The sequence below is a fragment of the Carlito syrichta genome, unplaced genomic scaffold, assembly GCF_000164805.1.
Source record: "Carlito syrichta isolate Samal-C Ts95f unplaced genomic scaffold, Tarsius_syrichta-2.0.1 Scaffold308097, whole genome shotgun sequence".
Taxonomy (NCBI): Eukaryota; Metazoa; Chordata; class Mammalia; order Primates; family Tarsiidae; genus Carlito; species Carlito syrichta.
Genome location: NW_007252193.1, coordinates 137,794 through 150,826, shown reverse-complemented (window position 1 = coordinate 150,826; position 13,033 = coordinate 137,794). Strand labels below are relative to the sequence as shown.

Sequence of the window (13,033 nt, the reverse complement as noted above, 5' to 3'; positions counted from 1 at the left end):
CAGGTCGAGGCTGCGGTGGCTGGGAGTGGCCACTGCACTCCAGTCTGGGCGACAGAGTGAGACTCCAACACAAAAAAAAAAAATAAGGCACATAGGAAGTACTGATAATATTAGAAATCATTAGGCTCGCATTCCTTATTATTTTATAAGTACACTCCCAATAGAGTAAAGCAGTGTAGCTGTAGTGTTGGTTCTGCGTAATAAGCGATTTCCCATTATGACATTTTCTCATAGCGCAGTGTTACTCTGAGTTACAGCAAATTGTCAAAAAGCTCTCATTCTCTAGAGTGACCTACCTCTTCTTAATGAGATAATGGAGTCTCCTGGAGATATGTGATTGCTACCAGTACAATGGAGTAAGAACATGGAGCCCAACTGCCTGAGTTCAAATCCCAACTCTCTGACTAACAAGTTATATGAACTTGGGTGAAGTTACAGAACCATTATGTGCCTCAGTTTTCTTGTACGTGAAATGGAAATCCAAATAGTTCCTACATTTTTCAATGTGAAGATTAAATAAACATGGATTGTGTTTAGAACAATGTCTGAGACACAATGGATATTATATAAGTGTTAGGTATTATTATTATAACCAACACCATTATTATTGGAACAATAAGGAAGAGAGTGAGAAAAGCTGAATCCTTCCAGGTGCTATTTTTTTTTTTTTTTTTTGAGTTGGAGTCTCACTCTGTCACCCAGACTGGAGTGCAGTGACTGCTCCCGGCCACCGCAGCCTCGACCTGCTGGGCTCCGGAGATCCTTCTGCTTCAGCCTTCCGAGTAGCTGGAACTACAGGCGCGCGCTACCACGCCCGGCTAATTTTTTGATTTATTGTAGAGATGAGGTCTCACCAAGTTGCCCAGGCAGGTCTGGAACCCGCGAGCTCAGGCAATTCACTCACCTCAGCCTCCCAAAGGCGCGGGATTACAGGCTGAGCCACCGAGCCCAGCTCCAGGTGCTATTACAGTCAGTTGGGAAAGAAGAGTTTTGGATCACCAGTCAGGAGAATTTAGTTTTAAGCACAATTAACCCTTTATTATCAGAGAGTTTTGGGGGCTCACATGATTGAAATATGCTGGAAGCATTTAATGACACTTCAGATATGAATGAACAGTTTGCAACTATCTAAGGTAGAATTCTGTCCACTATTGATAAAAGAGAAAATGATCAGTCTGTTCTAGGTAAAATATACATTAACCAAAATAACTTACCCAAGCTTAGAGAACAGGGTAAGTAAGCCTTCCTACCACTGTTAAATTTTAAAATGTTTTAATTTAAAACTATAATAAGACTTTTCCCTTTAAAGTATTTGTTATATAAAAAAATTCTTAGATTTGAAAATTAGACTTCACACACATATATACATGCATATGCATATATACATATGATCTTCTGTCTTTTAATAAAATTTCAAGTTATATTTAAGAACTAAAGACTCTCAAATCTTTCTAGAACCAGTAATAATGATACTGTAGCTGCATACTATACAAACATTATATCAGGCTACATTTATTTTTCTACTTTGCAATTTGGATTTCATATTCCATTTTCACTATTTGACCCTAAAGTTTATGCACAGTAATTTGTCATTTAAGGATAACACCACCTGAGGCATAGAACTCTTGTGAGGATTTCGGCTGACAGTCTGATTTAATAACAGTAGTGTATTTGTCAGAAACAACCACCCCTTACAATAGATATTACTGACTCCTGTTGTAGATAAGAGAAACTCAATCTTTGGGAAGAGAAGTGCTGTTCTACTAAGTGGAAGAGCTGGGATCTGACCTAGGTCTGTCTGAATGCAAAACACTTTCTCTTTTCACTACAACACAGCTGTTGTTTCTACACCGGACAACTTATTTTAAAGTCCTCCTAAACACTAAGTTAACACACAAAAAGAAAAAGTCACAATATAGCCATAAAAATAAAGCCAGACTTTAAAAAATAGCAAGAGTGATAAAGGACACACAGTGCAGGAAAAAAGATAAAAGTTTACATGCAAAGGCAGAAAGTGAAAGAAAATACGAACGGCAATTTAGAGACCAGCTTTACGTCCATAGTTTGGATTCTTGAAATTATTAATAGGACTCTTGTAAATCGGATTTTCTTGCTAAAGTAAAAGAAATAATTTCTAATGATTTCATCGGAAAGAAAAATTGGAATGTATAGTGCTATACACTATAAAATTTTTTACTATTCTAAACTTGAAATTTTTAATTTTTTTGAGAACTCAAGCAAATTGTAGTAAAATGCAATCGACTAAAATTCACCTACAATTTAAATATCCTGAAGGCTGCCACTGCCTTCTTGTATCAAAAGATAAACACACTACAGCCAACATTTGGCCACCCTACCCTGTAACTCCCTATTCCAAAGCACTAAATGCTAGCATAAACTTTCAATCACTTTTGGCTTTCAAATTTTTTTATAAAGCAAAATTCATTGAGATGCAATTTTCTTATAGTAAAACATACCTTAAGTACAGAGTTCTGAGTTTTCAAATGCATAAACACCTCCCATAATCAAGATCATTCCAAGAAGATCCCTTAGGCCCCTTTGTGGGTAACTTTTTTCCCCATTCCAGCTCCTAGCAACCACTGATCTGATTTCTGCCCCAGCTTTGCCTTTTCCAGAATGTCAAGTAAATGGAGTCATATAGTGTGTAGCCATTTAAGTCTGGCTGTTTTCCCTTAAGAGTCTTTGATTTAAAAAATGAGAGAGAGAGCGAGCAAGAAGTTTTCCGCTGAATAGTTTGTTACATAGTTAGGACTCTATTTCACATTAGAAGAAAAGGCAGAAGAGCAGATTTAGGATCAAAACTATTAAAGAAATAAAAATGCTACAGAAACAAGAACATACATTCTTATAATGTTTTGTTCAATGGGATATATTTAAGATGTGTTCTATTTTTTACTAAATGCAAATTATTTGAAAAAAATCTCCAGGGGAATAAAATATTTAAGAGGACTTTAACAGTCTTACAGTTAATAAATAAGTCTTACGTTTTATAACTTACCGTGTCCCATTTGGCATTCATTTTCTCCTTTTCAAATTTAGCAAATTCCCTTCGGTCATGAATTATCATCAGAAGCTTCCATATCAGTAGTAATGCAAGGCCAATAAGAACAATCCCAGCAACCACACCAGCAACAATTGGAATGATGTCTGGACCAGTGGGACATTCTGGAAAATAAGAAGGTAATAATGAGCACACCAGGTACTAATACGAGCAATGACCAGACCTAACCTTAGAGTTGGACAGTATCTTCTGAAAAACATATAGGAATAAAACCCCACGATAAGTGAATGTACACTATCACAAAGACCTGTTAAAAAGCTACATGAGTTTACAAGGTTGCAAAATACATGACCAATAAAACAAAAATCATGTATATATTTTTCTACATATATAATTCTACCACAGAAAATAGAACAGTACTATGAACAACAGCATCACAAATCATGAAAAACTTATATATATATATATAAATCTAACAAAATATGTGAAAGATTTTGATGTTAACTATACACTGACTAAAAAGAAATCTTTAAGCTCTGAATAAATGGAGGAATATTCCATGTACATGAAATTAGAAGACTTAAGACTGCTAAGATGTCAATTCTTCCCCAATTTAATCTATAAACTCAAAGTTATACCAGTGAAAATCGTGGCAGAACTTTCGTAGAAATCAGCAAGCTAATAATAAAATTTACATGGAAGGAGGAAACTAGGTAAGTGTTTCAAAAATACTTTTGGAAAAGAACAAAGTTGGGAGACTCACATTACCTACTTCTAAGACTACTATAAAGCTATAAGACATACAGATTGATGGAATAGAACATGTCAGATCACCTGATTTTCAACAATGGTAGAGAAAAGACAGCTTTTTCAGCAAACAGTGCTGAAAATATTGGACATTCACATGCAAAAATTTGAACTTCTTGCCATATTTAAGATGAACACAAAATGGGTTATAGACCTAAATGAAAAGCCAGAAACTAAAACTTCCAGAATAAAACAGAGAAAAATTCTTACTATCTTGGGTTAGGTAAAGAGTTCTTAGATACAACAGTGAAGGTAAGATCCAAAAAGAAAACTTGGTCAACTGTACTTCATCAAAATTAAAATGTCTAGTGTTCAAAGGCACTTTCAAACACGCAAAGGAGGCAGAGATTGAGAGACAATGTTTGCAAAACACCCATCTGATAATGCAAAACAGCACAGAGACTTCAAGAAACAGTTGGGCAGTTTCTTATAAAGTTAACATATGCTTACCATATGCTCCAACATTTCATTCTTAATATTTACCCAAGAGAAATGAAAACCTCTGTTCACACAAAAACCTGTACACTAAAGTAGAAACCAAAGAATCTACAAAACTACTAGAAAAACTAAGATAAAATGTTTCACCTTCTGAGAAGCTGAACGAATTCAACACTTTATAATATCCTTTAACAAATTATCTTTCTGGTATCCAAGCCTAAATCAAGCTCAAATTTAAATATCGTCAATAATGACAGAACTCTTTCCAAGCACCTCCAAGTATCAGGCATTGTTCTAAGTGCCTTAAATAGTGCCTCAACTATTACATTTAATCTTCAAACTTTCCACTCAGAAATCTTAAAACTAAATCTCTCTTTTCCTTACTTCCTACATAACTAACTATTATTTTAAGTTTTTAGAGAGAAAACATTTCCCAATATGAATCTAAAATAATCCAGCTGGAGACTGAATCTGGATATTAGAGAACCTGACAATCGGCCTAAACAGCTGGAACAAAACACACAAGAAATACAATGAATTTTTTAAATAACTAGATTTCTACCTGGCGTCTCCACCACATGAACAATGGCTTCATTGTTCCCATTCACAGAATAGGTGAAATAGAACCAGCAGTCATCAACATCCTTCTCCTTACAATGGGACAGAGGATCAACTTGGCCTGGCTGGGGCAGTTTGTCCCGATTTTCCACCTTAGTAAGGTTGAAATATGAACATTCCTGTGCACAAGTGTCTTTCTTTTCTCCTTTATTAAAGGCTCTGCACTGAACACATTCTCTGTAAAAACACAAATCATTACATTTAAATTTTATGATTTAAGGTAAACATTTGCTTAAAGATTATTTTGAGTGCAAAAGGCACGTGACCAAACAGTTATGAAGGAAGATCTGAATAAATAGAGAGGCATACTACACTTCTGGTTAGAAAACCTATGCTAAAAAGATAAGTTTCTCAAATGAAATTATATTTATTACAGTGTAAATTAAAATTCCATTTAAAAAGGTAGGAAAACAAACTATCGTACATCAAATATATAACATAAAACTATAATAACTCAAACAATGTGGTGCTGGTACAATAATAATTCTTCAAGGGGTAAAACCTTCAGCTTTGCTTAGTTTATTCAAAAGATAGTCACTAAGGAATTGGCCAATTTAACAACAGTTACCACATAAATTATATAGCAAATTCAGATAAAAAATAGTACAACTGTACAATTCTTATACAACACACTTAAATATCATGTAATACACACTAGCTGTTGAGAAAGAATTTAAGATTAAAGAGAAGGGTTCCATGTGGTAGGCAATGATTTACAGTATGAACTAATACTGGCACAGTTCCGCTTCTAGTGATAATACATACTTAAGTCAGCAGATGGTAAATATCAACTATTTCAAGCAATTAGGAAACACTTACTTATGCTCAGCACAGACACCAAGGCAGGTCTGACACATCTCACAAGTCTGCCCTTGAAACTTTGGATCCGTGCACTTACAGACGCCACACTCACAGATGCCCCGGCCATTGCAGATCTGTCCATTTGTGGCCTCACAAGAAGTCGTATCCAAAGAACAGTCGCAAGCACTGCCAGTGTAGTTGGGGTTGCATTCACACACACGACACTTGCAAACACCATTTCCTGCAATTAAAGGCATCATTTCTCAAAATAATGTAAAAAATATAAAATAACAGTAGTGATTTAAAAGAAAAAATAAGTAACAACATGGGAGAAAGTGTACCCAGGGGATGAAATGACGCTCAATGCTGCCTTTTAAAATTTACCCAACAAGTAAACACTTAAGATTTTCTTTTTTTCTTTTTTTGTGACAGCTCATGCTGTTGCCCAAGTGGAATACAGTGGCAAAATCCTGGCCCGCTGCAGCCATGGATCCTGACTCACCACAGCCTTGACCTCCTGGGTTCAAGCTATCCTTCTGCCTTAGCATCCCAAGTAACAAGCACTTATAGGTGTGTGCCACTATGCCTGGCTAATTTTTGTATTTCTTGTAGAGATAAGGTCTCACTATGTTGCCTAGGCTGGTCTCGAACTCATGGATTCAAGCAATTCTCCCAACTCAGCCTCTCAGATTGCTGGGATTACAGGCACGAGCCACCGTGCCTGGCCACTTAAGATTTTCTACTGTACTCAGGCTTGGTGGCTCAGCCTGTAATCCCAGCACTTTGGGAGGCTGAAGCGAGTGGATTGCCTGGACCCACGGGTTCAAGATCAGCCTGGGCAACTTGACAAGACCTCATCTCTACAATAAATCAAAAAAGTTAGCCAGGTGTGATAGCACATGCCTGTAGTTCTGGCTACTTGGAAGGCTGAGGCGGAATGATCGCCAGAGCCCAGCAGGTCAACACAGGTGGCTGTTGAGCGTGCCACTGCACTCCAGCCTGAGCGATAGAGATTCCAACTCAAAAAAGAAAGATTTTCTATTGTATTAAATAAGATCACATTTTACAACCATTGCAGACCCTTTTCTTACCTCCACATATTAAGCCATTAGATCTATCACAGTTGAAATTGTCACACTCGCAGAATTTGCCAGAATAAATCTCATTTGTATTATCCCTCTTCCTACAAACACACTGTCCACAGACGCACTCTCCGTTGTTACTACAGATTTCTGAGCTGTTTTCTTTCCTGCAGTAAGCGTCCATATCTTCACTGTTAACTTCATCTGTGCTACATTCACAATGTCTACCAACACGTCCCTCGTTGCACCTAAAGAACGATTCCAAAATTGCACAAATATAAAATAAAAACAATTTAAAATAACGAGTCCACTGTCAAAAAGACTGGGAAAGAAAACAAAACTGAACACTCTGTTCAAACTACAAATAGTTTAGGTGGGAGTATTCATTTCTTCAGGAAAGCAACCATTTTGATCAAGATGAAAATACATTCTAGCAAAGAACAGGTGAACAAAACAGAAAGGCAGAATAAACTTATTTTTAGAGAGTATGTAGGCATGCTATTACAGATGAACTAGCTCTAAATTTAAAGCAATAGTCCAACTGTTAACATAAAAAGTATAGTAACCACACCCCCCAAAAACGTTAAGGAAGTTGAAAAAAAATATTGTGCATATGATCTGAATATACAACTGATGTACAGGTTGGAACGCAGTGGCATGATCATGGCTCACTGCAGCCTTGACCTCCTGGGCTCAAGCAATCCTTCCACATTAGCCTCCTGAGTAGCTGGACTTACAGGTGCAAGCCACCAAGCTGGCTAGTTTTTTTGCTTGTTTGCTTTTGTTTTTTTGTAGAGACAGGTCCGCTATGTTATCTAGGCTGCAGCCTTGACCTCCTGGGCTCAAGCAATCTTTCAGCCTTAGCCTCTCAAAGTGCTGGGATTACAGACCTGAGCCTCTGCATTCGGCCAATATACTCTTTAAAAGTAAATGTATCCTACAGATTCAAACTTTTCAAATTCTCTGTATATTTTTAGGACAGTGTCCTAACGCTTATGGACACTGAATACATTGATTCCATATGTGGTAAAAATATAGAGACGGCAAAGCAGTTAAGATAATCTTTTTCATTAAATGACATTTTATTAAAAATAGATCGCCATGATTCAAAGTCTGTGTTTGAATGGAAATAAAAACTACAGCATTTAAACTGTTATTGAGAACCAACAATTAACGGGTGGCAAACTATACTCATGTATTTTTCTCATGGTTAATAACACTTCTAAGTCCAGTCACTTGGGGCTAACATTTAGATCAAAATACTCTCCCCCTCTGTCCTCCTATTTTAAGGATAAAGCTGTATGCAGAGTAAACTCAGTTTTGATTTCTAATTAAAAGTAACCATAGTGTGAAAATAAGATTTAAAATAATTTGATTAAAATGTTAGTTTTTGATTTTACATTCTGAAAATACCATTTTCTTTTTAATTTAATAACAATTTATTTTAAAAAAATATTTCAACAATGCAGAAACACATGTTCTACAAAGTGAACATCTCTTACTGCTTCATAATTCCATTTCCTAGATGAAATAATCATTATCAGTTTGACATGTTTTTTCCAAAACACTTTCCTATAAACATACTTTACATAAGCTTATTTTGCTCCAGAAAATTCAGATTGCTATCACATAAGAGAAATGCTGCCTTAATAAAAAGTTTGTTAAATATATTTGCATGGCTATAAATGCTTTTATTTTAGGGTAGTCAGTCATCTTAAGAAAAAAAGGCAGGAAAGCACTTTCTATAAATATCACACACACAAGATCATCAAGTTGATCTTGTGGTGAGCAACAGTAGTTGGAACAAATCCTTAATTTGTTCCAAATGAAGAGATTTTCTCCGGATTTCCCAAATATAGGCTGACTATAACCTTCTAAGTCAGCAGAGTCAATTCTGTCAGTGTCAGACAACTCCCAGCTCACCTGCATGCTCCACACTCAAACGTCCCATTTCCTTCATGACACTTTGGACTTTCAGGGATGCCTTCGCTTTGGCATTCACATTCACAGATGAACTGAAGAACAATCTCCACTTCTTCAGTGAAACCCAGAGGCTTAATTTTAATGGTTTCAGAATTCTTATTTGGACATTTATTTGCAGTTATGCTAATTTCAAATTGAACCTTAAGGAAAAAATCAAGACTAAGTTTAACAACAAATGCAATTTAAATCTACTAAAAAAATATTTCAAAAAATGATTTTTTAATATTTTTCAAAGTATAAACTAAATTTACCTATAAATAAGCAATATTTTCTTTTCTACAGAAAATGCTTTATATAACATACCTCATCGCCAATGGAAATATTGGAACATTTTCTTCCGTTTTCCCCCGTTCCATTCACTCCATTCTTGCAGTAAGATTTGTAATTTATTGTTACTCCTTCTGGCAGTTTGCTGTTTTCCAAAATGACTTCTGAGGAAAGAGACTAAAAGAAAGCCTAATTATATATAGGAAAGTCAAAAAAAAAAAAAAAAATGCTACTGGAATGAATAAAACCAATGGGTAAAATAAACTGTTTAGAAAAAATATCATTTCAATAATATACTTTGAAGCCAAATCCAACCAAGTAACTAGACAACACAGAACTCAGGGAAACAGACTCTAATTAACAAGGATCCAATCCTCAAAATACTCAATTGAAAAGAAAATTTGTTTTAATCACTGAGTTAAAATATCATACAGTACAGTGACCTGTTATTAATTATGAGGAGTCCTAAGAAAGCAGAATAAATGTCTTCTTTCCCCATTGGCAAAACGGCTCTCCTGCGGCCCTACCCCTTCCCGGTAACTATGGTTTAGGGTAAACAACTGACATGCATTTGGAACAAATTTGCTTAGGAGCCATTGTAGACCAGACAAAAAACAATCGTTCCCAAGGAGGAACGATTGAAGCCAGTGCTTAAAGTATCAGACCTCTTAGGACAAATAGAGAAGACTACAGTGGCATGCTATCTCCTGTGTGACAGGAGTTAGGAAAATGGTTTGTTAAGTCAAAGAACTATGGGGAAGACACAGAACAACTAGAATCCTGACCTGAAAACTTTTGTAAAAATTCGTCCCCTAAGTCAAGTTTTTCCAAAACATGCTAGGAACCCCTGGAGTGAGGCAAAAAATATCTAAACTTCATCCTGACACAGGGTTGGAGGGTGGGATTGAAAGTGGTGTATGCAGCACACAAGGATTACCACAATATTACAAAAGCCTTCAGATTATTTAAAAGATCAACCAGTACTAAATGGATATCACTATTATGCACTAAAAGGAGAAGCCAATTCCCCTTTAACTCCAATTCAACTTCCTTCCATTTGTGGGAGAAAAAACAATCCTGCAAATCTTTTTTTAACTAGGGAAGTTAAATATACATTTACATTTTTATATATTTTATGGCATATAAGTGTGTATGTACCTCTTGAAAACAGAAAATTAAATCCTCTGAATACATAGAAAAAGAATAACTGACAAAAAATTTTCCCAGCACAATTAATCAAAACAAATGGACCTATAAAGGATATGTTGGGGAGAAAAAAGAAGACTGAAGAAATTCCATAAATCTAAATATAAGTTGCTTCATGACTGATTTCTAACAAGATTGCTTAATGACATAAAAACAGACATTTAGAAATTTTCCCTACATATCTTTATCATATTTTTGCTTTGTTTAGGGTTTGCAAGTAATTTTGATTTTGTAATAATATGCATAAAACTTTTCCTCCAGATATAGAATTTAAATTTATTTATTGTTTTTTGGGCTTGCTAAATTATGTATGAAGGAAGTTTTACTTTCTTTGAGCCAAGTATTCTCACCAGGGAAAACTGAACTTATTACAAATGTACTCACATTGTATGCGTCAATGATCAACTGAATTACATTGCTAGAATTTGCAGATAATGTTCCTACTGCTGACTTGGGAATCAAATTCTTCAGTTCCTACAATTAAAAGATAAAACATGTAAAACAAAAATACTACTCATTCAACCAATAAGCATCCACTGAGCAACTTTTATCTTTAAATACAAGTTCCCTAATATTTCCAAAGTAACTTTTAGAAGTCAAACATGAAAAAAATTAGTTTTATAATATGTGATTAAAAATTAATATAAACTACTTCTGTAAAATTCCATTTGCCTATATGGTAGCGTCTTCCTACATTTCAATTCAGACTTAGATTTGCCTCTAAGACTAAAGAAAAATGCCTAGAACTTTGTTCTTCTTGTCTCACACATATTTACCTTGTAAACGGGCTGAAATTCTTCAGTAACTGCAAAAATCGTCTGGATGTTATTTTCACTGAGTTTCTGGACAAGGTGAGCTATAGAAGGATAATCCTAAGAAAATAATATAATTTAATATGCAACTACAGTACAGTCTTCCAATCTATTCCAGTTCTTCAACACTTTTTGAAAATAATAATGACTTGCATATAAAACTGGATTACTTATACAAGACTGCTTTCAAATAAGAGTATCAAAGGCAAATAATAGCCAAAATGGATAGTGTATATATGTGAGTTTCTAATCCTCTTCCCTCTAAGTTCATGTAGGTATAAAAATTTCCATATTGAAAAAGTTTTACATAGTAAGATTATCTACATATGTTAAATGTAAGGACAGTAAAATTCAAGAATAGCCAGTAACTGGAGGTTCTATTATCTATCACTTAAGAAAAAGATCAAGATTCACCAATGTTTGGATTTCTTCTAGAACTTGAATAATTCACCAATCTTTATTTTCTTTTAAAAATCATATAGGAGAAAGAGTATAAGACTAGATAAATTATTTGTTTAGAAATAATAACATCAACTTTGCTACCAAATGACATGAGCAAATGAGAGGAGGAGAAGAGACACAGCTATGGATTGAGGCAAGGAGTAAACGTGATATCTGAGCATTCTTTTCCCACTTCAGGGAGGTCCTGGGCTAAGCGGCAGGAAGGAAACATACAGCCGCATCTTCACAATACTAGTTTCCTGCACATCAGGCAAAGGCCCATACTTAACCAAAATAACAAAACCCCAAGCCCTGAAAAACCTATAAGCCAGTTACCCAAAATTCTCTTTGCATTCAACATTAAAATCCAACATAAATACATTTACTATGTAAGGAACTAAGCACTTACATAATAATGGCTCATTGTGTACACATCATTTTCCAGGTGACATTGTCCATCATTTGGTAAAACAATACCCCCAAGTTTCCCATCTCCTGCAAAGTGAAACCCAGCATCCGTGGAAAACACCAGCAGCCGCGTAACATTCCTCCAGCCAATCAGTGACTTGAAAATAAAAAATTTCAATTTTAAAGCACTATTCAAAATAATTCCACATAAATCTTATTTTCATACAGGCTACCTTTGTCCTTTTAACCTAATTCTGCATCTTCTCTTTACACAATGCTAACAATCTTGCTGGCAAACGCACAGAAACCACTGAATGGAGTCCCCATGCCACTCTACAACGAATCTTGACTGGCTTGACTAATCTTGTCCATATCGCTCAGCTCTTAAAAACTGTTTTTTAGTTTTGCTCCTCCTATCTCCAGCAGTTAGCACACTGCTTGGCAAATAGTAGGTGCCTGAATATCTGCTGAGTAAACAAAAGTGTCTCAGCCTATCCTGACTTCACCTTCCTGCTGCTGTCTTGTCCCCATTCACCCTTCCATCCATCCTTGTTCTGTCTTCCATACCTTACACCTCCTTTATCAGATCTCCATATTAGACTTCCTTTCTTTATTATATAAAAAAATTAATTATCTTATCCAAGGACTTGCCCTGTTCAATCCCACCCATTCTAGCTTATCAATCTGTACTGCTTATCTGTTCACTAATTTATTTTGTTTTCATCCTTTTCCAACTAAGGACAGCAGTAAAATTCTATCTGCATAATTTTATAGTGATATCTATCTAAATTTACTTAATATATTTATATTCTCATAAGACTATAAATTCCTTGAGGGCAGGAATTAAGTTTATTTAATACTGGCAATCTTGCACGAGTGCAATATCTGTCCCTTTTGCATCTACATAAGTGAATCAGCATGACAAACACAAAAAGACAGCCACAAGCAAGAGTGCTATGGTATGTCTGATCTCATGAGTTAAGGCCTGGTTGGAGGCAGCACAGATAATGCTCTTCCCGCAGCAGCAACCTGCTAACAGGACCACAAATAAATGGCTAGAAAGAAAACAGGTGTCAGTCTTGGTATTACCTGGAATACCACTTTCTTTGGCTGTAAAAGCAGAGACTCACCTGAAAATGCAACCACTC

At 35.5% G+C, this 13,033-nt stretch overlaps 1 protein-coding gene across 3 annotated transcripts in view; it reads right to left on the bottom strand.

Annotated features, from left to right (window-relative positions):
• Positions 1-13,033, bottom strand: part of ITGB1 (integrin subunit beta 1) — a 28,322-nt gene that overhangs the window by 4,220 nt on the left and 11,069 nt on the right. Inside the window, exons 6-15 of one of the 3 annotated variants that reach the window (XM_021715964.1) lie at positions 11,887-12,042; positions 11,001-11,096; positions 10,609-10,698; positions 9,055-9,195; positions 8,692-8,891; positions 6,778-7,016; positions 5,705-5,927; positions 4,830-5,062; positions 3,020-3,186; positions 2,033-2,113 (exon numbers count right to left, since the gene is read on the bottom strand). In XM_021715964.1, the coding sequence (XP_021571639.1) occupies positions 2,039-2,113; positions 3,020-3,186; positions 4,830-5,062; positions 5,705-5,927; positions 6,778-7,016; positions 8,692-8,891; positions 9,055-9,195; positions 10,609-10,698; positions 11,001-11,096; positions 11,887-12,042 (1,620 nt within the window). In that variant the 3' untranslated portion in view covers positions 2,033-2,038. Of the gene's footprint in view, positions 1-2,032; positions 2,114-3,019; positions 3,187-4,829; positions 5,063-5,700; positions 5,928-6,777; positions 7,017-8,691; positions 8,892-9,054; positions 9,196-10,608; positions 10,699-11,000; positions 11,097-11,886; positions 12,043-13,033 lie in introns of those variants that run through there. The other 2 variants (XM_008064883.2, XM_021715965.1) reach the window with 2 other exon arrangements.